We start from the raw sequence: 26,327 nt of genomic DNA, 5'->3' as shown, positions 1-26,327 counted from the left end.
AAATATTGCATGTTCCTGGCTGCAGCAACACAAAGATAACAGGCTCTAAGTCAGGCCTGCTATCTTTTAAAGAGGCCAATAGTGGAAGAAACAGCCAGATCACAAAAGAAATGCCCCTTTCAACTATTACCCTCAATCCCCTCATCACCAAGAACTTCCCCAGCCCTCATCTTCCCCCCAACAAAAATCCATTGACATTGTGCTGTGTTATTAATACTGAATAAATATTTGTTAGAAATTCATTAAACATGTTTTGTGGGAATGAATGTGGTTGTTTAGGACGAACAACTGCACTTTCACAGCTTGGACATTAGTGAATCCATTCCCCCCCCCCCCAAAAAAAAAAACCCCAACAACAATAAGAAGATTATTTTAGAAGGGTAGGCATCATTTCAGGTGCATTCATGAAAAAAGACATATAAAATGTCAACATTTCCAGTGTAGTTTCATGTCATTGGCAAACGGAAAGAGTCAAGAAAAAAAAGCACAATTTTTAAAAATATCCCATCAATAGTGTGCACACTTCCAAAAGAGTGCACACAATTTGCAAACAGTGCACACTCTTTCCCGATAGTGCATACCGTATCTCCATCTCTAGACTGCCTGGGCACTACCAAGATGGCTATCACATCCAACTGCATTGACTCTTAATGGCATTATTCAGGTAATGCCATTGAATATCACTGCCTGGGCCTGCAAGCACTAGTTATCCGGACAGCAACTGCTGCTATATGGTTAACTGCTTTCACTACCAAGACCTCAGGGCCTGATATTCCAACACAACTTATTTGTATAGGAATCACTCCTGAATGTATATGTCGCACTCACTAGGTCAGACCTGGCTTTTCAATGACACTGAGGAATAGCCTAATGGCTAGTGCATTAGGCTAAGAACCTGTGGAACTGGGTTTGACTCCCACAGCAGCTCCCTCTGATCCTAGGCAAATCATTTAACTATTATCCCAGGTTCAAAACTTAGATTGTGAACAGAGAGAATACATGTGCATAATAAATGTAAACCACTTTGGTTGTACAACAAAAAGGTTGTACATCAAATCCATGAGCCATCAGACTACTTCAGCACTATCCAAGAGCCTGAACAGAGCCAGGAATTACCCAGTTAGGACCAGATTCAGTAAATAGCACCCGAATTTGGGTGCTGAAAAAAATCCATGTGGAGTGCTATTCTATAAATGATGCTCCAAGTTGTGTGTCATTTCTAGGATATCACTCAGAGCCAATTTCCACACTAAATATTGGGCGTAAGGATTTACACTGACTGAAACCTGGTGTAAATCCTGGCACTAAGTTAGCACAGATCCCTGTGCACATCTTTAGTGAAGTCCCATGGCCACGCCCCCTTTTTCATTGCATGCTAAAAGATGTGTGCATTGATCTGTATAGAATAGCGCTTAGCAAGATGCATGCGCCAATTCTAATTGGAGCCAATTAGCTGTAATAATTGGTTGTTAGCACCTCAATGCTTTATTAAGTTTGAGAGAAGGAGTGACCTCATGGTTAGTGCAGCAGGCTTTGATCCTGGCAATCTGGGTTTGATTCCCACTGCAGCTACTTGTGACCTTGGGCAAGTCACTTAACCTTCCGTTGCCCTAGGTACAAAAACTTAGATTGTGAGCCCTCTAGGAACAGAGAAAGCACCTGCATATAATGTGTACAGTGCTGCATACATCTAGAAGCACTACAGAAATGATTAGTAGTAATAGTAGTATTAAAGTTGCACACACAATTTTGGGCACCATATAGAGAATCCGGGGGTTAGTGGCAATATTACAATCCATTAACCATATAAAGGATATCCTAATGTAGTCTAGGTTCTGGTCTGAATATCAGCTGGAAACTGCTTTATACCTGGATACTTGGCACTGGTATCCGGTTATGGCTCATAACTGGATATAAAAAGCCCACGGTGCCTAGCATTTAAAGAAACATTGACTGCCACAGGCTAAATATTGAATCATCAATGTTTCTCAGTGTTTTTGCACCAAAATTACTGGTGGAATGAAATATGTAAATTTGTGTTACTTAGTAGTCAGAACAGAAAAAGCAGAAAAACTGGATGGAGGATGCAAGACAAGCCAGGAGAGGAATGAGAAAATACTAAGAGAAGTGGTGGTTTTTCAGCATTCATCGGGGGTGCTTTATCAGTTAAAACCTATATCCAAAATTCCTAACAATAATGCATTCTCTTTGTTTAGGTGCCAGCTTAACTTATCTAAGGAAGACATACAGTTTCCAGGTCAAAGGGTTGGGATACAGCTATGTGGAAAGCATGTGGCACTTCTGTTATTCCTTGCAACTGTTGCTGTGTGTTTTTTTTTTTTTTTTATAAGTACCATGACTAGTAAAGGGGGGGGGGGGGGGGGGGGGAACTACCTAATGATGTTAAGGCTGGTGTTTTAAGGCTGAAAGCAACTTCATAAGACACTGTTCACAGCCTTACCACGTACACAACTTTAGAGGACTGTGCATCTCACTTGTATTACCTGAAAAAACACAGAGAACATGTCAGAACCCAGAGTCCTGACTCACAGGAGCTGACCGACATGCTCACAAGTTTCCTTTAATTGGGTGGTATTAGGTTTGCGCAGGGAGGGAAGAAGCTCCGTGGTGAGACAGCAATATCCCTGGGAAAAGGCCATTAACATGGATAAAGGGATTACCTGGGCGTATAAATACCAGCACACGACCAGTGGCTGCTCTGGAGCTCTCTTTATGTTTATATGCAAGTGGCAAGAACTGAAATATCTATTTGAAATCTATTAATCATTCAAGATAGAAGTTTTGGGTGGAAACTAAGGAAAGGCATTGCATTTTTGTGTCTTTTTTTTTTTTTTAAATCCCTACTTCTGGCTCCAAAAGGGAATGAGTTTTCAAACATTTGTGACTGCAGATCCTTTTGTGTCTTTTACTCCAGATTCTTCCTCTACTTTGCCTCTCAGAATGCCTCATAGCACCGCCGAGTTCCTGCCCGTCTCCAACCATGCCACCACCAATGTCGTTTCCACAGGTACCTGTTCACTCTGCTAGCCTCTTTTTCTGGCGTGTATTCTTTCCTAGTTACAGAAACAGGTGATGTGAATGAAATGAGACACTCGCTTGTAGAAGAATTCTCTTAAGCTTTATTTCACATGCTCCATGATTTGAACCCAGAAGGAAGATGCGCAGAGAAATTTTACAGGAAGACACTGTGAACTGTTTTAACTATAGTTTTTACTTTATAGATAATGTGTCATTTCAATGACAATAACATAGGTGAAAAATAGCATTTTCTGCTAATGTAATTTACCACCTTTTCCTCAATATTTTTGCATTCTTATATTTATTTTTTATCTATCTTGTTTTATATGTGGATCATTAGAAGGTCTATTTAAACAGTTTTATAATATGCTGTAGAATTGAGACTGCATAGGCTGACAACCTCAAAAAAAGTAGTTGAACCAATGCAGCCATTCAAAGGTGGACTCAAAGGTCTGGAGAAGAAGGAAGCCCCAGGGATTGGCACATTTTATTGTGTTTCAGGAAAGGTCCTGGCACATGAGAGTAAAGCTTCTCTCTACTATGGACTCCTCTGTGTGCCTTGGCTGAGTCACTATGGGGCTCATTTTCAAAGCACTTAGACTTAAAAAGTTCCATAGGTTGCTACGTAATTTTGTAGATCTAAGTGCTTTGAAAATATGCCTCACTATAGCACTTCCTGCCTCCAGGACCCATTTGAAAACCAGATATCTATCCTAATCTGACTTAATATGAACAATTTTTAAAAATCTTAGAAACAGAGTTAGTTAATTGTCAATGCGATTTAAGTCATGATTGCATAGAAGCAGCAACCACAAAATCTGCCTTTTCTGAGAAGGTTGCACGGGTCCAGATAAAACATTTCAGACTACAGGAATACTGAGTTTGACAGTGCTTGTTGAGAGCAATAAATTCAGCATAACTTCTTTAGAGGACATCTTCTCTAAGTATCTACTGTTCACTTTATGTTTCAATCTTTGATATGTTTCATATTTTAATCTAGAGGTTTTCAACCTAGTCCTTGAGGCACATCCAGCCAGTTGGAGTTTTCAGGATATCCCATATTTTGAAAACTCTGACTGGCTGAGTGTGCCCTGAGGACTGGGTTGAAAACCCCTGTCTTTTCTTTTTAGTGAAAGGCACACTGCAGCTCTAACATATTTTTCAACTTGATTGTTAAGGTGTGAAAGAAACATTTCAAGTATGTTATATAATTGAAGTAAAGATGCAATATTTCAAACCTTGCTAAATTAATTTAAATAGATTCAGAATGGCAAACTGTTCTTTACGCACCCTTAGCTCTCCTAAAAACATATACGCCAAAAGTTTTTTAACCATTTGCCTTAGCTGTGAGAAATGAAAGAAAATACATTCAGCCAACAAATAACCGCAACGTGTTGAGGACTCAGTGAAAATGTAACAGTGCAAGAAGACATAACAAAAAAAAAACAAAACACAAGACAGGACACCAAAACCCTAAAAAAGAACCAGGTTGTGGCTGGCATAAAGAAAAAAAGCTCTGTTTCATAAACTGCATCTTTCCAGAAAAATAGAAAAGCATACAAATAAATCAAGATTAACAATACCAGATAAGCCGGCATATATTTCAATTACTGGAGACAGCATTATACAAGTTAAATTAATCAACTACCTTTGAAACTCCGAAGATGATTTGTTATTTGCCAGGCACTTGTAGAACAGTGAAGTAACAATATAACAAGGTAATTTTAATGTATCTTAAATATAGACAAATTCTCTAGTAGTATTGTAGTGCACTATCACATTTAGAAGGACAATTTCAACTTTAACTTGCAAGAAAGTCTTTGGGGGAAAAAGACATATTTGTTGTGTGCTGAATTTTACCCCAGAAACCCAACCTGCAGGGAGCAATCTGTCTGGGTCTGGCATCCTTATCTGGACTTTCTTGTACAGCACCAGGATGAGAATTGGGTAAATGCATGTTACCGCGGTCCCTGATAATCTGCCTGATGCACTTTGCACTGTAACTGTACCATTATTGAGGTATGTGTAAGACTTAGAGCTATCCAAAAAGGTAGATGAGGCAAGTGAAGGATAACTGTCACCTATTCAAAATATAAACTTCACTAGAGTCAAGGATCATATATAAATTAAAAGACCACAAATATTTTAAGGAAAGGAAAAAACCTCAGAATTCAGCAATGAATAATAAAACTGCTTAATGCCAATACTGTCATTGGCATAAAAACTTTCCTTTAATACACAACAAAATCCATTTAATAGAAACTTGCTCTAAAATATCTTGTGGTGACTTGTATCTTAAAGAACTGTTTTCCCAGGTCTGATGATTCATATGTACTGCCTCAGGGACCACAGAGTTGCATGAGAGCAAATCTAAAAATGACGTTAAAAATTATTCCATTGTGTATATATTATTCTTGTTGTTAGCAATTCAATGGTTCCTGAGGCAATATATATAGGAACCATCAGACCTGGATAAGAAGTTTATGGAGACATAAGGTACCTGAAGACAACTCATGGTAAAATATGGTATTTAAATGTTCTTTAAATGCCCTTAGCTCTCTTAGAAACATTCAAGTAAAAAATCTTTTTAACCAAGTTTAATAAGTTTCTACTGGACTTTGTTGTGCACTAAAGAAAGTTTTTTATGCCACTGATGGTATTTAAGCAGGTGCATTATTAACGTTCAAACTCTGAGGCTTTTTACCTTCCTTAAAATATTTGCTTTCTTTGAAATGATATATGATCCTTGACTCTCTAGTGAAGTTTTTATTTTGAATACATGACTGAAAACTCACATGATTCTGGTACTGATGAGATAAAGCATGACGACTGATTTCACTGCCAAAGAGAAGAATATCATTCCAACCCAATTACAGTTGTACATTGTCAGACAAATCTACCCAAGCCAGTTGGAAGGCAAGATTGGAGTTCACAAGCTACTCTTACTGTATAGTTCATTGCTTCAATTTTGAAGTCACAACACCTTCTCTTGCCAAATGTTGCTTTGCTACCTGTACGTAAAGCTTGTTTCAAGACTGGACTGATATTTCTTCTCCACTGTTTGTAGTATGGATTCTTTTAAAGTTGTGACACCTTTGACTTGAGCAGCATAAGAACTTTTGAGACCATACTGGTCTCTTTCTCAGGGGCCCTTTTACTAAGCCGTGTAGGTGCCTACGCACACCCAATGCGCGTCAATTTTAAGTTACCGCTCGGCTACCGCGTGGCCTTTGCGGTAATTTCATTTTTGACATGTGTCTGCTACGCATGCCGGAATATATTTTTATTTTCTGGGGCGCAGGCAGTAATCGGCATTCTACACGTGTAGACCATTACTGCCTGGTTACCACGTGAGACCTTACCACTAGGTCAATGGCTGGTGGTAAGGTCTCGGTCCCAAAATAAACGCACGGCAATTTCATTTTGCTGCACATCCATTTTTGGCAAAATCTTTTAAAAACGACATTTTTTTACATGTGTGCTGAAAAATGATTCTGTGCACGCCCAAAACACGTGTCTACACTACCGCAGGCTGTTTTTCAGTGCACCTTTGTAAAAGGGCCCCTCAGTCAAGTAATAGATATTTCTGCCTGCACAGGATCCCACTTGGCCCACAACTGGTACAACTGGATATGCTCTATATCACAAGGTTTCTATGCCAGTTAAAGCTCAGTGTGTTTAGATCACGAGCTCTCCTAAGGGCCAGCTGCCACCAAGTGGGCACTACAGAGCTCTAAGGGCATCTTTTACTAAGGCACACTCACATTTTTAGCGTGCACTAAAATTGTGGGTGCACTAAATGTTAGAGATGCCCATAGGAATGCATTGGCGTCTCTAACGTTTGGCGCGCCCACAATTTTAGTGCACAATTTTAGTAAAAGAACCTCTTAGTAAACTGAGCTGCTCGGATTTTGTGCTCCTACCAGCTTTTGTTTTTGATTGTCTTCTATTTGAATTTAAAAGGTGCATTTGCTCACTATTTCATAATTCATCTCTTGCAACAGAAGGCTCCTCAGCTCAGGTACATTTTAAGATAAATTTACAAATGATGCCTTGCACACTAAATAATGATGTCTAAATTCGGTCACAAAATAACCCGCAATATCGTGGCAGGATTAGTTATCTCCTTCAATTATAGGTTTTGGCCTCTATTTCAAAAACATCTCCCCATATAAATAGTAGCATCTACACACATAGGACTAGATTTTATATATCATGCCTAAAAATCGCAACAAAATATACCTAGGCATATTCTGTAAAGTATGCCAAAATTTAGGCAGGCTGTATAGAATAAGCCTAAATTTCCACATGGTTTATATAATATGCCGAGCACCTTTCCATGTGTCTAAATTTAGTTGCAGGCACTTGAGTCTATTAAAACTTAGTGTAAATGCCGATGCCTAAATTAGGTGTGGAGCAAATGCATTCTATAACGTGCATAGTTTTAGAAATGCCCATGACTTGCCCATTCCATGCCCCTTTTTCAACTATCCTGCTTATTTTCGAAGGAGAAGGGCGGCCATCTTCCGACACAAATCGGGAGATGGCCGGCCTTCTCCTAAAGCCAGCCCCATCAGTATAATCGAAAGCTTATTTTGGCTGGCTTCAACTGCTTTCCGTCGCAGGGCCGGCCAAAGTTCAAGGGGACGTCGGCAGTGTACCGAAGGCGAGACGGGGGCATGGGTAAGAGATGGCCAGCCTCGGCCGATAATGGAAAAAATAAGCCTCAAAAAGGTGACCGAACTGACCAGATGACCACCGGAGGGAATCAGGGATCACCTCCCCTTTCTCCCCCAGCGGTCACCAACCCCCTCACACCCCCCAAAAAAATGTAAATACATTTTTTGCCAGCCTCAAATGTCATACCCAGCTCCATCACAGCAGTATGCAGGTCCCTGGAGCAGTTTTAGTGGGTGCAGTGCACTTCAGGCAGGCAGTCCCAGGCCCATCCCCTCACCTGTTACACTTGTGGTGGTAAATGTGAGCCCTCCAACCCCCCCAAAACCCACTGTACCCACATGTAGGTGCCCCCCTTCATCCCTAAGGGCTATAATAGTGGTGTACAGTTGTGGGGAGTGGGTTTTGGGGTGGATTTGGGGGTGCTCAGCACCCAAGGTAAGGGAGCTATGCAGCTGGGAGCAATTTGTGATGTCCACTGCAGTGCCTCCTAGGGTGCCCGGTTGGTGTCCTGGCATGTGAGGGGGGTCAGTGCACTACAAATGCTGGCTCCTCCCAAGACCAAATGGCTTGGATTGGGCTGGGTTTGAGATGGCCGCCATTAGTTTCCATTATCGGCGAAAACCAATGGCGGCCCTCTGTAACGCCGGCGATCTCTAAGGGGCGGCTCAAATGTTGAGATTTGGCCAGCCTCGACCGTATTATCAAAACGAAAGATGGCCAGCCATCTTGTTTCGATAATACGGTCGGGTACGCTGCTTTACGGGGCCGTCATTACAGATGGCCGCCCTTATCGATGTCCGGCCCCGTTCGATTATGCCCCTCTATGTGACTTAGTATAGAATATGCTTAGACAGTTCTGAGCATAAATTCTAATTAATGCCAATTAGTGTCAATAATTGCTTGTTAAATGGCAATTATTGGCGCTGATTGACTTGTTAACTAATTAAGTTGCATGCACAAATTCAGAATACAACTGGATTTGTGTACGCAACGTAAGTCACACTATATAGAATCCGGGGGACAGACTGTAACTAGCAATTTTTTCAAGCCACCATTTACATATGGAGATTCATATCATGCATCAATTTCGAGGGGACATGATGAGTACGTGGTTTGGGTGGGGCAAAATTCTACACTGTATTGCCGTTTGTGGGAAAAGGCATCCAGGGGGAAACATATTCACATTGTGTATAACACCAGCTCAGAGCAACATGTACTTTTTTTGAAAGTGCTTAAAGGATTAAGAGGCTTTTTAATTTAGGCGTGTAAGGGCCTACTCATATCCAGCATGCGTCAAATCGGCATTGCCACCTGGTTAGCACATGCACCTGGTGGTAATTCTGAGTTTGGTGCGTGCTCAATGGTTACCACGCAGGTAATGCGCGAACCCTTACCACTAAGTCAATCGGTAGCATTAAGGGCTCAGGCCTAAATAGATGAATGCAGGTCTTTATTTTGCCGCTTGCTCATTTCCCATCTCCACACCCCCCCCCAAAACCCCCCCCCCCACCTTTTTTCCAGACATAAAATAACATGTCTTCAGAGTAGCCCATGTTGATAACTACGCACCTTAATATGAAAGTATAATACTAAATATTAAGATTATATTTATTGAAAGAGTACATCTTGAATCCTTAAACATTTTCTTTCCTGTCCTACCCCTACATGCTTCACCGTGCCTTCTTTGGGAAATGTATCAGCAGGCTTGCATTACTCAGCCCCATCGTGCCACTATGGAAACCAGCAGTCTACCTATGGGGTCATGGCAGGTAAGGAATTTTAAGTGTACATCATGAGATCAGGGCAGGGTCACTCTGCTCTGCACAAACTACATTCAGTACAGCACTGGACCTTATAATATATTAGGCTGACCAGCCAGTCTAAACAAAATGTCATACTGCTAAAGAAAAATATAATTAATTAATAGGCCATCTAGAGAAACGTTTTGGGAGTCTTTTACTAAAGGTTAGCTCGAGTTATCTGCAGCAGGGCCCATAGGAATAAAATGGGCCCTGCTCCAGTTAACTCAAGCTAATCTTTAGTAAAAGACCCCCAACCCAACTTTGTTATGTTCTAAGCAGGATACAAAAAGAGTACCAATACATTTTATCAGGATTATAAAAGCTATTCAAAACTACTTCTTAAGAGAATCAGAAAGCAGACAAGTTTGCACCATCTTACGAAAGGAAAAATAACTTCTTAAAGAACACATTTCAATAGGAAGATCATTCCATAGCCGCATAGCAAGACATATAAAGAGTGAGAAAAAGAATGCTTTAAACCTCATATTTCTAACTTTTGGAAAAGCGAGAAGCACCTTCTAGTTACTGTAGTAGAACTTTGCAATTTAATCAATTGAGATAATCCTTCTGGGCAGTAGCCTTCTAAGATCTTAAACACAAAAAAGACCACTGTAAAATGAGCCCGAGCCCGCACCAAAAGAGGTGTAACATGACCTACTCTTGATTTACAGTATATCAGTCTACCTGCTGAATGTTGAATTAACATTCATGATCAGAAAAAAAAACAAAAAGGGGCCTAAACTCAGTATCCAGTTTTGTTTCCCCTAGAGAAGCTTTCATGTTTATAGTTTATAGTTTTATTACGCTTACTATACTGGTCTGACTGGCGAGCAGAACATTGTACAAACTAAAATTTTAAAAAAGAAAGGAACTATAATATCAATAGGAAAGCACACCAATCACAAAGAAAGAAAGGGAAAGGGCAAGGGAAGAAGGGTTAAAGCAGTTTATAAAAAAAAAAAAAAAAAGTGAGCTGGACTTCAATTACGACCTTAACATACCATCCTCATGTTAAGAAAACAGAATTTCATCTACCATTCTCAATATTAGCAATCAACAATTTTCACTTTCAACACATTTTATTTTATTTGTTGCAGGTATCAAACCAACAACCCCAGAGATGCTATCAGCAAGCATCTCCCAAACTCGATTCCTTCAGACATGCAGTATGCCCATTCCTAACATGGTAAATGGAGTTGGAACACTACAAGGTACAAAGCTCTTTTCATGCATCACTTCGCCAAGGCTGACAATTCCATGCAGTCAGCTAAGAAGCTCGAATATGGCCAAGAATAGTGATGAGAGTGGAAGCAGAAACTATGATAGACCTTACGATGCTTAGAAGCAGATGTTTAATTCCTTTCATTTCTCGACTAAGGGTTTGTTCATGAAACAATAAAAAGTGCTAATGGATTGGTGAATTGGAAAACATTTTGAAAAGATCTAAGTTAAACGAAAGAAAATTGGAGTGATACAACAAATCACAGTTAGGTTTAGTTTCTGAAATTCAGCCCTGATCAAAATGGTCTAATAGTAAATACTTGTCATACTGCCAAAAATCCTTTTAAGAAAAGAGACTACAATATCAAATGATGATACATAGTATTTACAGCAATGCTTCTATTAACAATAACCTTAAGTGTATCATTTAAAATTATTGTTAATAGAAGCATTGCTGTTAATAACAGCAATTATGCAAATGGAACTCTCATAAGCTCTGCTTATCGTTTAATTATAACATTGACAAGGTAAATTAGTCCACCGTTCAGTGAATAGTTTAGAACCCTGTACTATAATCTGTTCTTTGGGTTTTCACATAGGTAGCCTGACCCCTTGCTTGATGAGTGCCAGCTCCTGTACTCTGGGTCACAGTTTTGCTCCCATGCACCAGTCGCTCCTTGGAGATAATCCTACTGTGACAGAATTCAAACAGGAGTTTCGCAGAAAGAGCAAGCCTGTTGAAGACCCCATAGACATGGATTCCCCCGAAATCAGAGAGCTGGAAAAGTTTGCCAATGAGTTCAAAGTGAGAAGAATTAAGCTGGGTAGGGTTTTGCTACAAATAAAAGCCCAGTAGTCAATAATGTAATACAGTACAAGTTAACCAGTAGAATTTTAAGATTCATAGCCAAGTATAAACATCAATAGCTGTTAAGCATGCAAGCAGATGCTTTAGATTTAAGCCTGATTAGGCAATCACTGTTTTTTTCCCCCACTTTTCCACAGGATACACTCAGACAAACGTTGGGGAGGCTCTTGCAGCTGTGCATGGCTCAGAGTTCAGTCAGACAACCATTTGCCGTTTTGAAAATTTACAGCTCAGCTTTAAGAATGCTTGTAAACTGAAATCAATATTAGCAAAATGGTTGGATGAAGCAGAGCAAGTAGGAGGTATAGTTCTGAACTATGATTCCTTATTCTCACAACATCAAACAAATACCAGCATTAATATACTGTGTGTGCATTTTTCTTTACTATTCTAAATAACTTCTGCATTTCAGGAAAATGGCTCATGGTCTGTGATTCATAGGGAAAAGCAGGAAAATGCTCTTATAAATCTGAGCTGAGGTATTCTGTACCTGCTACACCACCTTAAGAATTATAAAGTGGTTACCCTGCATACAGGAGAATCTGGAGAAGGCAAACATCAAAGCTATGGAGTGGCCGGATGTAATACTAGAAGAGCTGAAAAACAGGTTCAGAAGAGCCTCAAACTGGAAGAGTACTGGTCCAGATGGAGTGACCAACTTTTGGCTCCACTATGATGAAATGTAAAAATCAGTTGGTCAGGCAGCCAGAATTAACACCACAGGCCAAACATTTCTTCTTCCACAGGAAAATCCAATTAACATTTCTAAAAATTATAGACCCATTACTTGTCTATCTATGGTATATATGTTGTTCACTGCATTAGATGCCAACAGAATGTACGATCACGTCGACTCTAATATCATCAGGGTAATAGAACAGAAGGGCAATAAAAAAGGAGCACAGGACCAGTTAATGTTAAATAAAGCCATTATGGCGAGTGCTATGAAAAGTAGACATCTCAGTATAGCATAGATTGACTATAAGAAAGCCTTTGACAGTGTCCCACATTCCTGGATAATAAATGTACAAAATAAATCCTAGATTGATTGAATACATCAAGTTCACTATGAAAATGTGGTAATATGCAGATGGACAGTTTGTCATTCCTAACGCCAAGATAACTTGTGGTCTGGACAAGATCCAGCAAGGCATATTTCAAGGAGACTCCCTGTCCCTGCTTCTCTTTTGTTTGCCATTTAATCCAATGAGAACTCTTATTAACTCTTTCGGCTATAGGTTCAGCTTTACTCCGTTACATCACACTTATTGTAGATGACCTGAAGTTCCCGATTAATAGCTGCCCCAGGAAGGGCACCAAATAGAATCCATACAGGACCTCAAAATGAAAAGGCAAACGTGCTTAGTGTAATCAGCGAACACGATCACGTTTGCCTTTTCATTTTGAGGTCCTGTATGGATTCTATTTGGTGCCCTTCCTGGGGCAGCTATTAATCGGGCGAAGCAAGGCGCACTTGTTGAAGGGTGACACGGATGGTGTCATGAAATTTCACTGAAACAGGATCATCTCTCCGGACATAATATCAATAGTCTACTTCTGCTGGCTACTACAGCCCCGAGCTAAGTACTACGAGACTTTTTGATTGACATATATTTTTATATCATTCTGGGGTTGGAAGTTTTAAGCGGCATTGCAAGTTGGAGATGTGATATCAGTTCGTGTACATGGAGGGATCCTTAAGTCATTAATTGTTGATCTGTGTATAGCTTTTCCGGGGGTTTTCCCGTTTTTCTCAGTTTTGAGGGTAAGGTGTCTCTTTGTGAATTGATAATATTAGTGTAGGAGAAGGAGAGTTTTTATACCACTCGTTTTTCTCATTTATATATGAGTTTTTGTGTGGGGGTTTTTTTCTTTCTTTCCCCTCACTGGGACCAATGATAGTACTCTACTCCTGACTAAAATAGTGGATGTTTCAATACTTTTAGTATTTTCCCTATTAGGAGCTTTGAGGTTCCCTGTTGGTTAATCTTGAAAGCAAGGATTTCAGTGGTGTAATCCCATAATTACAAAGAGAGACACCTGCAAAACTTTTGTTTTTCAAACTCCTTTCAATACATAGAATTTATTTATTTATTACAGTTGTATCCCACATTTTCCCACATAGCTGTAGGCTCAATGTGGTTTACAGGTTCCGGAGAAGAGAGTACCAACTCTGGGAATATATACAGACTGGAATATAGAATAAAAGTAGGTGCAGGGAAGATGATAAGGTTTTGGAAAAGAGAATACAACTCTAGGACGAATATATAGTACCATATAGAGAGAAGTAATTCCAGTGAGGCTGATAAGTCTTCGGGGATGGGGCTACAGCTTCTAATCAGCAATACAGAGTAGGATACAGGATAGAAGTACACTTAATTATAACAGGAGTGGTAAGATTCATGCAGTTTGAAGGATTATGTGGAAAGGAGTGAGTATTGTTCATTTCTTAGTTTGATAAATGTGATGCATTATATTCATGAATTAGTTCGGGTCTGCTGGGTAGACTTTCCGTAAGAGGTGAGTCTTGAGGTCTTTTCGGGTTTTCACAGTTCTAATGTTTCTAGGTAAAGCGTTCCAGAGCTGGGTGCAAATGTAGGAGGAGCTGTATGCATATGTTGATTTGTATTTTAGTCCTTTACAGTTTGGGTAGTTCAGGTTTAGAAACGTTCTCATTGATTCAATGGTGTTTCTAGTTGGTAGGTTGATGAGTTTGGTCATCCCAGATTTTCGGCCCGCACAACTCCGTATCTTCCAATCTGTGACAACCCGGAGTTCCTGCCGGGATGGACCCATGAAGCATTTGTTCTCTGGAAGGAAAGAGGGTTGGAGTATCTATTGCAGGTGCTAGATGTAGAGGGAAAGACCAAACCGTGGGCAAAACTTCAGGCCCAGTTTTCTCTGAGCTCAGCAGATTGGCTCCATTACTACCAACTAAAGCACTATATCGCTAGCCTCCAGCAAGATGACAGAAGATGTGCAGGAAGAGCTGGGCTCAGCACTCTCACTGGGAGTGCAGCAGAAAGTTCCACTGACATTCTACCACAGGCATTTAAAGGACATGGCAAAAGAGCCAGATTTTGAGGCATTGTCAAACCTGTGGAGTGCGGAGCTGGGAGCCAAAATTACTGCAACAATGGTCTTGGAACACCTCCTTGGCTACTGCAGGAATACGGACCAAGCAAGATACTGGGAACTGCAATTTAAGTTTACAATGAGAGCATATATCCCCCCCAGATGGGCATTCCATATGGGTCTCTCGCCGCATGGAGCACGCCCCAAGTGCAAAGCAGAAGGAGCAACACTGGGCCACATGTTTTGGGGCTGCCCACGAGTCAGGACATTTTGGAAAGCATTGATCCAGCAGATAACTACCACCTGGGCCATAAATTGGCAAGCAAAGGCCGGGCTCTTGTTTGGCCACCCACAGCTGTCCGGGCCCCTACCAAGGGGATGCCGAGCATTTGTGGCGCGAGCTATAATGATGGTGAAGAAAACAATCTTGCTGGCATGGCTATCGACGGAAGGCCCCACGACACCTCAATGGAGAGGGCAGATGATCCACTTGCTACGAACTGAGAGAACGAGTCTGAAAACCCGAAATCCACTAATCACCAAGACTTTTTGGAACTGTTGGACCCCGTTCTGGCTGACGCTTACACCCCATGCCAGGGGACAAATAATGAACATGTGACATAGATGCCGAAATAAAGAAGATAGAGCATGAGGACTGCGAAATGAGAATGTGATAGAGAGCGGGAGAGAGCGGGAGGGGGGTTAGGATAGGGGGAGGGGGATGAAACTGTAAAAATTTACTGGAGAGCAAAGAAGTGGCAAATCAGACCTGTGGTGAAGGGAAGCGAGTTTTCTTTTTTTCTTGATGCTAACTGCCATGTGATGTGCTTATCTGTTTAAGTTACTGCAGCAACCCATGTTAGATAAACAAGCTGACAAAGTTCCTGATGGAAATGTTATTATGTGATCTCTCCAATAAAAATTATTGAAACATAAAGAAGGTCTCCTTTTCCATTTCCACAGGAATCAGACAGGCAGAGCTCAAGCACAGATACTGCTCAGAGCTCAAGCACAGATACTGCTTGCTGCAACTCAAAAAGAGCATCTTGGCTGCATCTTTTATTTAAAATGCCTTTCCCCCGTTGCAACACTATCCTCAGGTCCAAAACTGATCTGAGCTCTCCTCCATTCATCTTTGCATCTGGATTTTATTTAGGGTTTCAAGCAAGAGTTTGCCCCCCATCCTTTCCTTTAAAGCTGTCATTAAACACCTAGACACCCACCTGGGTTTATCCCTAGCACAGCTCAGGTCAACCTGCACCTGCTGCTTGTGCTCTACACTAGCACCTTCTTCCCAATGACTGGGTGACAACTACCTCTGGGTGAGTCTCCCGCTCTCAAATTATCCCAAGTGATTTCTAGGTTACTGGGGCCACACTCCCAGTGGTCCCACAGTTCCCAGAAATCACTCACAGACCCAACATACAAACCACCAGGATTCTTTATCAGTCCAGACAGGCAGAGGCAATAAACAATTGTTTGTTTTAAAAATATATTGAACAATGAAAAGAAAATGTGCAATCAGCAAACAATACCAGGTAACTGACATATGGATCAATTATAACACTAACTAAACATTTGTTTACTTTTTAAAAAGTACCTGGGAAGATCAGGACATCTAATTCACCAAACCTCAGCAAAGAGATCTTTCTTTCTTTTCTACCTGGCTAAGAATGGACTCAAAACCAGTAACTGCAAATTAGCTTCAAGCTCCAGGCCAATCAGAGCCCATAACACATTTCAAAAATATATTGCATCTTGCTTCCTGTTTGTGTTAAACTAATGAAAAGAACATTCAGTTCTCTTTAACAGCTTTACAGCAAAGAAACACCACCTGCTGGCCAAATAGGATAAATATACTTCAGGACATAATTAAGGCAGGAAAATATTGAATACATTTTACAGGCTTAAAACACACTGTTTCTTCACAAAAGCCCTTTGTGAGTGCTCCATCTGTCAATTTATGTTTGCAACTGGAGATCAGGGGATTAAGGAAAGGGAATTTGATCGTCCCCTCTAAAACTAGTGGAAGACGGATGAGCTGTTTGTGGATCTGTGGGTCAAAAATTGTGGAAAGCAAAAAAGGCTAGAAACTGCTTTCATACATGCTGTTTGTCTGCGTGTATGAACGATGTCTGTAGTATGTGCAGAGCAGCCACACTTAGCGACTGGCTGTTCTGTGCATGCTCGGCTGATCAATTAGTTCCCCTCCTATTGAGCTGCTTGCTGTTTTTGCAAGCAGCTCATTTGCATCCTGTTTCTTCTGAGCATTGCTAGCTATTTCTAACTTGGTAATTTTTACCGAGTTGGAAATAGCGTTTGGTGCTTTAGTGCATTCAGGTCTTAGTCATGACTGAAACAGGTCTAGATAAAAACATACTTCTTTTTTGCCCTGGCCCTTTCTTTTCTATTCCATTATTGCTAAAAAAAAATTGAGATTTTAAGTTCACCCCAAAACACATCTCCAACTCATCCCCTTGCAATTTAGACAAACTGCAGAGTAAAACATCCCAATTCTGAGTTTTGAAAATTGTGACTTAGTCATTTCTGTGAGAAAAAAAACATCCATCTGTCAATTTGTACTGCTTTTGAGACTTTTTATCTTATGAATATTCAGTGCCATAGTGTGTAAATGCAAGGGGAATTCACATGGGTGGATCATGGGCAGTGCTGCTACTTATGCACAAAACTTTCAGAATACTGTAGGTTACATTCACCCTTACTGCATTTGAGTACCTGCAGTTACACCAGATCTATGGCTGGTGTTAACTGCAAGCATGTAAATGTAAGGCACGACAAAGCCAGGCTATGCTACTATTCTATAACAGAATTAGGGAGCGCAGATGCCATTACAGAATAGGCTTTCACTATCCACCCAGTTATAGAATTGCCCCTTTGTTTTTAATGAAATTATACTTTTTTTTTGTAGCTATTGAAACACAAATGCCTTCCTATCTTTTACAGTTTTATACAATGAAAAGGTTGGAGCAAATGAGAGAAAAAGGAAACGCAGGACGACAATAAGGTAACAAGCTCCTGCTTCTGTTTTAAAACAAATGGTGAGAAAAAATTAGGTAAAATGAATATCCCATCTCCTTTGCATTCAGCTAAATCAGCCATTCCCAGTCCTCAGGGCATACCTAGGCCCATCGGGCTTTCAAGATCTCCACAATAAATATTCATGAGTTAGATTTCCAGGCAACTGAGATAGTGCGTGCAAATCTCTCTCTTGCATAATCATGGTGGATAACCTGAAAATCCGATGGGACTAAGTGTGCTCCAAGGACTTGAGTGGGAATGGTTAAGTTAACCAATCCTCAAGAGGATGCCTCATGCTTTGAATCTTCTCTGCTTAAAATGTGGCAAAGAGGCACAGGTATCCAAGCTTGTGCATCATTTGTTCATACTTACAGTTGCACATGTGTATTTCATGTAGTACAGGCATGTAGAGCCCATGGTCTTCTGAAAGCAGTCATTTTCCATGGTATCTTGTATTTGACTCTTACAGCATTGCTGCTAAAGAAGCCTTGGAGACACACTTTGGTGAACAAAGTAAGCCTTCTTCCCAAGAGATTCTGAGAATGGCTGAGGGTTTAAATCTCGAGAAGGAAGTGGTGAGAGTCTGGTTTTGCAACCGAAGACAGCGAGAAAAGCGAGTGAAGACAAGTTTGCATCAGAACAGTTTTAACTCCTTCCCAAAAGAACACCATGACTGTAGATAGAACTGCTCAGAGCAGTACAGGCTCTCACTCTATTCCTAAATCATAACTCAACAGTGATTGAAGATCTCCACACCTTCTTCCACCAATTATGTGTAGGGTAGATACTTTCTCTTCCCACAGCATTATCAGAATATACTCTGCACCTATGAACAGGGAGCGGGAGGGGGGGGGGGTCACTTTGTCATCGGACCATGGTACTGAACATCTAAAAACCAGAGGACTTGGTTCTGGGTGTTTGATAGCAGAAGCCTTAGATATGACTATCTAGCCTTAACTACATCCATTTGTAGAACCTTCTAGCCCAGGGCTGCTATGGCTGCTCCCCAGTATGAATAGTACTACATCTTTACAACAATTGCTTTAATTTGAACAGTATTCTGCTTCTCTGATATTAGGGGCCAGCTAAGAGTTGCCTGCTCTGTAACCCACAGGTGTAAACTGCTGAAGGAATGAAAGGCTTTCCTATTCACCCAGCCCAGGTTTACTTTCAGCAATATTTACATGTTACTGAACCTTAGGTATAGTACTACTGAAATGCAACTCTCCCAAAGTAAAACACAGATTTAATAAAGTTGCAGAACTATAACCCATAACCCTGCTGCTTACCTTGAAAGAAATATATATAGTGTTGGCCCAGTTGTTGTTGAAAGGGAAATCAAAATTTGATAAAATATCATGAAGCTATTTACCTGTATTTTCAAGAGTTAAAGAGCCCAAAAAAGCTTTGTTTCTGACCAAAATTATATTGAATTTTTGTTTTGGCAGGTTCCTGGATGGAAAGTGTATGTATATTGGAACAGCAATGTGTATTACCTCTGTAAAGTTATTTAACCCTGCCAAGTTACAGCTTTATTTATTCTCTAATTTATTTGTCTGCAGCAATAATTCAAAGCACTGATTCAATTAAAATAACATTTCTCATGAGTTTTTAATTTTCTGCTCTTTTTTGCTTCTTTGCCCTGAATTGGCTGGTATCTGAACTTACTTTGCATTGGTCTTGTAGTGCCAAAGCCCAACTACATACACACTATCACACAACCCTGATACAGAATGCCCAAGTGGATATGGTGTTGTGAAGCTGAGAAAAAGAACTTTGCAAAGGAAGATACATCTACTGTAGAAGACAAGGGAAGAAAACTTAGATTTAGCTCATGACAAGCTATACTCAGATACAGTAGGTATTTCTCTATACCTAAAGAGCTAATAATCTAAGTTTGTACTTGAGGCAGTAGAGGGATAATAACTTATTTGCCCAAGATCAAGGAGCATTAGTAAAAAAAAAAAAAAAGGCTAGTTTAAGCGAGGCAGAATAAGAAACTGCCAGCTTTTAATAATTCCTGACCAGAAAGTTGACGAGCATTCCTATGCAACATAGTGGAGTTAGTGTGTGGTGCAGAAGCTATTTATTACAAGTATATGATATTCTAATGTCAGTAAATAACTACCTTGGTAACTATTACAAAGCAATCACTATTTCTCTTTTTCTTTATGGCCAGATCTGCAAAGATAGCACGCCACACAGAAAGGACAAGATTCTATAAATAGTGCCTAGAAAAATTGGCTAAAAAAAATGTGCTTAGTGTTATTCTATAAGCCTCGCCTAAAGTTAGACGCAGTTTATAGAATATGCGTAGCACCTGTCCCTGTGACTAAAAAAGTAGCTGTGACAATTTACACCAACTAAATCCTGGTGTAAATGCCCACACCTAATTTATGCATGGATCAGGTGTATTATAACAGTGCGCATAATTTTTAGGAATGCCCATGACTTTCCCATGCCCCTCCTTTGGTCACATTCCCTTTTGTGATCCACACATTTGAATTTATGCACATCACTTTACAGAATATGTTTAGAAAGTTGTATGTACATTCTAATTAGTGCCAATAATTGCTTGCTAGTGCCACTTAGTGATAATTAGCTTGTTAATTAAGTTGTGCACACAAATCAGCTACGCATGCTGATTTGCGCATGCAACTTTAGATGCCAGTTATAGAATCCGGGGCAAAGTGTGTAAATCAAGCTGTTGTCTCTCTCAAATCACAGCATCTAAGAAAAAAAGAAAGAAAGCAAAATACAATTATTTAATTGGTCTCCAGAAGTTGCTACAGGTCCTCAACAACCAATTTGCTCATGAGTTGGAAGCAAGAAATACTTCAGCAATAGGGAAGGCATAAAAGAGTTAGTGCAAGTCAAAGATATATCCCATCATTTACTGAGCATCATCTATTCTACAAGAAGGGAAAGCATGAACTCTACTGGCAGGAAGATGACAATGCAGCTGAAGGTACCTATACCATGGATTAATCCAGACTGAGAACTCTATATGTTAATTATACTTGGCACAGAAAGATTGAAGTAAGCATGACAAAGTGGAGCACTAGATGCCATGTACATGGCAAAGATCTTATCCCATCAGACATGTTAAAACAAACATCAATATCTGGAAAAGCTAAGAGATGCTGGCATAGCAGTCAGGAAAGTAAAGATGCAAATGGAATTAAAAATAGTAAGGTAACATTTTTTAATATATAATGATAGGAGGAAGTTTAATTGTGGTATTGTGAGGCATAAGGGTGAAGGAGAATAATATACAGAAGCTGTTAAAGGAAAAAGCAGAATTGCTTAACAAATATTTCTGTTCTGTGTTTGCAGATGAAAGGCCAGGAGTAGAAATCCAGAAGACACATACTAATAGGAATGGATGTATGGTAGGCCTTGGCCAATTTTCAGAAGACTATTCATGAGAGCTAGCTAAACTAAAGGACAGACAAAGCAATAGGGCCAGATGGGATATATGCAAGGGTACTGAAGGAACTTAGGGAAGTTCTGGTAGCTCCACTGACTAACCTTTTCAATGATTATTTAGTCTGGAGTAGTCTCAGAGGATTGAAGGGTGGATGTGGTATCTCTCCAGAAAAGCAGAAGCAAGGAGGAGGGTGGGAACTACAAACCTGTTAGTCTGACCTCAGTGGTGAATAAATTAATGGAAATGGTTAAAACAAAAACAGAGGATAGTAATGTTTCTGGAATCCAGTGGATTGGAAGACCAAAGGCAGAATGGTTTAACTAGAGGTAGTTCTTGTCAGACAAATCTGATTAATTTCTTTGTCTGGATGACCTAATAGTTGGATCAAGGGGGAGCACTAGCTGTGGTGTACTTAGATTTGATCAAAGTCCTTTGAAACAGTTCTGCATCAATGCCTTATAAATAAACTGTGTGCCCTTGGTATAGACTGACTGGGTTAGAAACCGGATAAGTTGAAGGTAACAAAGGGAAGTGATAAATGGAGTTCACTCAGAGGAAAGAGACATTACCAGTGGTGTGTCACACAGATCAATTTTTGATCCAGTGCTTTTTAATGTTTCTGTAAGTGATATTGCAATAGGGCTGTCTGGTAAGGCTTACCTCTTTGCAGATGATACCAAAATATGCAAGAGGGTTGACAGTCCTGATGGTGTGGAAGTTTGAAGAATGCTCCACAATTTTGCAGCTAAGATTCAATGCTAAAAAAAAAAAAAAGCACTGACCATGCACTTGGGCTGCAAAACCCAGGGAGAGATACAGCATAAGGGCGAAAGTATTATATGAATGAAAGAAGAGTGGAGCGACAAACACAGTGATGATGACCAATAGGACCCGAGTGAGGCTACAGATGTCCTACAAAAGACTACTTCTTAATTGACACCAGCTCACATATAGTAACAGTGGAGGAGTGGCCTAGTGGTTAGAGCACTGGTTTTGCAATCCAGAGATGGCCAGTTCAAATCTCATTGCTGCTCCTTGTGATTTTGAGCAAGTCACTTAACCCTCCATTGCCTCAGATACAAACTTAGATTGTGAGCCCTCCTGGGCCAGAGAAATATCCAGAGTACCTGAATATAACTCACCTTGAGCTACTACTGAAAAGGTATCAGCAAAATCTAAATAAATAAAATAAATATAGTACATAAAAAAGTACAGGGACTCAACAAGTGCTGTATTTCAGTTATACTGCCTGCATCAAGAGTCCATAAAGAAATCCAGATATGCATATAAAAGGTGTAAGAAGCTATACACCCTTGCTGTAGACATAGTAAATGACAACAAAGACCTGTATGAGCCATCCAGTCTGCCCAACAAGACAAATCCAATACATAAGTTATGATGCAATATTCCATATTGCACACCCAATCTTGATTTGTCCCTGCCATTTTCAGGGGTCTAGACTGTAGAAATCTGCCTGGCACCGTCCTTGTTCATCCTTATTCTAAAACTTGTGACATTGTCGTTGCAGGCCCTGAAAAGCTCCAAATCTATTCCATCATGATCAGGGCACAGACAATAGACATCTGCCCAGCACTGGCCGTGTTCTCCAACTTATGAAGATGAATCTGTCCAGCCACAATCAGGACCCACATCATAGAAGTCTACCCAGTACTGGCTCTGCTTCCCAGTTACCTAATTTCTACTAAGCTTCTTTGGATCTATTCCTTCAAAACAGGATTCTTTTGTGTTTATCATGCATTTTTGAATTCTGTTACCATTTTCATCTCCACCAGCTCCTGCAGATAGGCATTCCAAGTATCTACCACCATCTCAGTGAAAAAAAAATACTTCCTGACATTATTCCTGAGTCAGCCCCCCTTCAATCTCAATTCATGTGTTCTAGTTATACCACCTTCCCATCTCTGGAAAAGGTTTGTTTGTGGATAAATACCTTTCAAATATTTGAACGTCTGCATCATCCCCATTTTTCTTTTCCTCCAATGTATACATGTTCAGGTTATCAAGTCTCTCCTCATATGTCTTGCTATGCAAATCCCATACCATTTTCATCACTTTTCTTTGAACCGCTTCAGTCCTTTTGTATACTTAGCAAGATATGGCCTCTAAAACTGAACACAGCTCCAAGTGGGGCCTCACCGATGACTAGTACAGGGGCATCAACACCTCCTTTCTTCTGCTGGTTATACCCCTTCTCTATGCAGTCTATCATCCTTCTGGCCATGCCCACTTCCTTATTGCAGTGTTTTGTCACCTTGAGATCCTCAGACACCACCACCTCAAGGTCCTTCTCCTGAACTAAGCATACCAATCTCTCCCCTCCTATCTGGTACATATCTTTTGGATTTCTGCAGCCCAAGTGCATCACTCTGCACTTCTTTGCATTAAATTTTAACTGCCAGACTCTTCATTCTTCCAAAGCTGGATAAACCTATAGGGGAGTACGGACATTCCTTTTCCTAATGAGAAAAGGCAATTTACGAACAGTCACAGCATTCAGCAATTGTAGCAGCAGCAGCACTTCTCCTCCACATTTGTTCCCTCTCATTAGGGAAAGGAATGTCCATACTCCTCTACAGGTTTATCCAGCATTTACAGCAACGGTGTACACCTATTATATGCACATCTCGATTTGTTTTTGGCCTCCTGAAGCAGGCAGTGTAGCTGAAACACAGCCAATGTCGAGAATAATCAGTCTGCTGTCCTCGGAGAATACCTGTTACAGGTATGTATCTTCATTTTCTCCGAGGACAAGCAGGCTGGATTATACCCACAACTGGGGTATCCCTAGCCCCCAGGCTCACTCAAAACAAAGAAGATTGGTCAATTGGGCCTCGCAACGGCGAGGACATAACAGAGATTGACCTGAAAAGAAACACAACTAAATGAGAGTGCAGCCTGGAACAGAACAGAAATGGGCCTACGAGGGTGGAGTTGGATTCTAAACCCCAAACAGATTCTGCAGCACCAACTGCCCAAACCGACTGTCGCATTGGGTATCCTGCTGAAGGCAGTAGTGAGATGTGAATGTGCGGACTGATGACCACGTTGTAGCCTTGCAAATTTCTTCAATAAAGACTGACTTTAAGTGAGCGACTGACGCAGCCATGGCTCTAACGTTATGAGCCGTGACATGGCCCTCTAAAGACAGCCCAGCTTGGGCATAAGCGAAGGAAATGCAGTCTGCTAGCCAACTGGAGGTTGTGCGTTTTCCGATGGTGACTCTCCTCCTGTTGGGATTAAAAGAAACAAACAACTGGGCGGACTGTCTGTAGGGCTTTGTCCGCTCCACGTAAAAGGCCAATGCTCTCTTACAGTCCAAGGTGTGCAACTTGTCTTCACCAGGGCGGGTATGAGGATGGGGAAAGAATGTTGGCAAGATAATTGACTGGTTCAGATGGAACTCCAACACCACCTTCGGCAAGAACTTAGGGTGAGTGCGGAGGACTACTCTGTTATGATGAAACTTGATATAAGGTGCATGCACTACCAGGGCTTGGAGCTCACTGACTCTACGAGCTGAAGTAACAGCCACCAAGAAATGACCTTCCAGGTCAAGTACTTCAGATGGCAGGAACTCAGTCGCTCAAAAGGAGCTTTCATCAGCAGGGTGAGAACGATGTTGAGATCCCATGAGACTGGTGGAGGTTTGACAGGGGGCTTTGACAAAAGCAAACCTCTCATGAAGCGAACAACTAAAGGCTGTCCAGAGATAGGCTGACCTTCTACACATTGATAATAAGCACTAATTGCACTAACTGCGGAATCGGATAGAAGTAGAGAGATTGTGGATGCTTTCCAAAGTGCTCTGCTCAGACAAATGGTCATGGAACCCACGAGGGAGGGAGCGACGCTGGATCTGGTGCTCACAAATGCGGATAGCGTGTCAAATGTCCGAATGGGTGCCTACCTGGGCGGCAGTGACCATCAAATGGTTTGGTTTGATATGACGGCTGAAGAGGAGGGTGGCCACTCAAAACTCAAAGTCCTGGATTTCAAGCGTGCTGACTTTAGTAAAATGGGGGAATACCTAAGGAAGGAGCTGATGGGCTGGGAGGACATACGAGAAGTGGAAGGACAGTGGTCCAGGTTGAAAGAAGCTATAAATAGGGCCACAAACCTTTATGTAAGGAAAGTAAATAAAAGCAAGAGAAAAAGGAAACCAATATGGTTCTCCAAGCAAGTGGCTGAGAAAATAAAGGCTAAAGAGTTTGCATTCCAGAAATACAGAAAAACTCAAGACGAGGAACACGGGGAGGAATACCGGAGGAAACTGAAAGAAGCCAAGAGAGAGGTACGTCTGGCGAAAGCGCAAGCGGAAGAACAAATGGCTAGAAAGGTAAGGAGGGGTGACAAAAATTTCTTCAGGTATACTAGTGAAAGGAGAATGACTAAAAAGGGAATTGTGAGACTAAAAGATACTGCAAACCGCTATGTAGATAATGATGAAGAAAAGGCAAATTTGCTAAATAGATACTTTTGTTCTGTTTTTACTGAAGAAAATCCGGGAGAAGGACCACGATGGATTGGCAAAAGTTCATTTGAGAATGGAGTGGATATAGCACCGTTCACGGAAGAAATTGTGTATTAACAACTAGAAAAACTAAAGGTGGACAAAGCCATGGGACCGGATGGGATCCACCCCAGGATATTGAGGGAGCTCAGACAGGTCCTGGCTGGTCCTCTTAAATATTTAATAAATCCTTAGAAATGGGAGAGGTTCCGAGGGATTGGAGAACGGCGGAGGTGGTCCCTCTTCACAAAAGTGGTGATAGGGAAGGAGCTGGAAACTACAGGCCGGTAAGCCTCACTTCGATTATTGGAAAAGTATTGGAAGCGATGCTGAAGGAAAGGATAGTGAATTTCCTGGAAGAAAATGAGTTGCAAGATCCGAGACAACATGGTTTTACCAAAGGGAAATCGTGCCAAATGAATCTCATTGAATTCTTTGATTGGGTGACCGGAGAATTGAACCGTGGACGTGCTATAGACGTAATCTACTTAGATTTCAGCAAAGCTTTTGACACGGTTCCCCACAGGAGGCTCTTAAATAAACTGGATGGGCTGAAGATAGGACCCAAAGTGGTGAACTGGATTAGGAACTGGTTGACGGACAGGCGCCAGAGGGTGGTGGTGAATGGAGTTCACTCGGAGG

General features: G+C 40.9%; 1 protein-coding gene across 1 annotated transcript; it reads left to right on the top strand.

Moving 5' to 3' along the window:
- Positions 1-2,883: 2,883 nt before the first annotated feature.
- Positions 2,884-18,407, top strand: POU1F1 (POU class 1 homeobox 1). The gene is made up of 6 exons (XM_030205123.1): positions 2,884-3,034; positions 9,423-9,488; positions 11,342-11,566; positions 11,748-11,912; positions 17,650-17,710; positions 18,194-18,407. The coding sequence occupies exons 1-6, from the start codon at positions 2,884-2,886 to the stop codon at positions 18,405-18,407; spliced, it is 882 nt and encodes a 293-aa protein (XP_030060983.1).
- Positions 18,408-26,327: the final 7,920 nt, after the last annotated feature.

The sequence above is a fragment of the Microcaecilia unicolor genome, chromosome 5, assembly GCF_901765095.1.
Source record: "Microcaecilia unicolor chromosome 5, aMicUni1.1, whole genome shotgun sequence".
NCBI classification, from domain to species: domain Eukaryota; kingdom Metazoa; phylum Chordata; class Amphibia; order Gymnophiona; family Siphonopidae; genus Microcaecilia; species Microcaecilia unicolor.
The sequence above is the reverse complement of the archived record's forward strand: the minus strand, read 5'-3'. Positions and strand labels throughout refer to the sequence as shown.

Bases quoted from the DNA above. Each gene is read 5' to 3' on its own strand.
- POU1F1 (XM_030205123.1), top strand. From the start codon at position 2,884: ATGAGTTTTCAAACATTTGTGACTGCAGATCCTTTTGTGTCTTTTACT. The intron at 3,035-9,422 runs GTTCACTCTGCT...ATGTATCAGCAG, and splicing joins TGTCGTTTCCACAGGTACCT to GCTTGCATTACTCAGCCCCA. The intron at 11,913-17,649 runs GTATAGTTCTGA...TATCTTTTACAG, and splicing joins TGAAGCAGAGCAAGTAGGAG to TTTTATACAATGAAAAGGTT.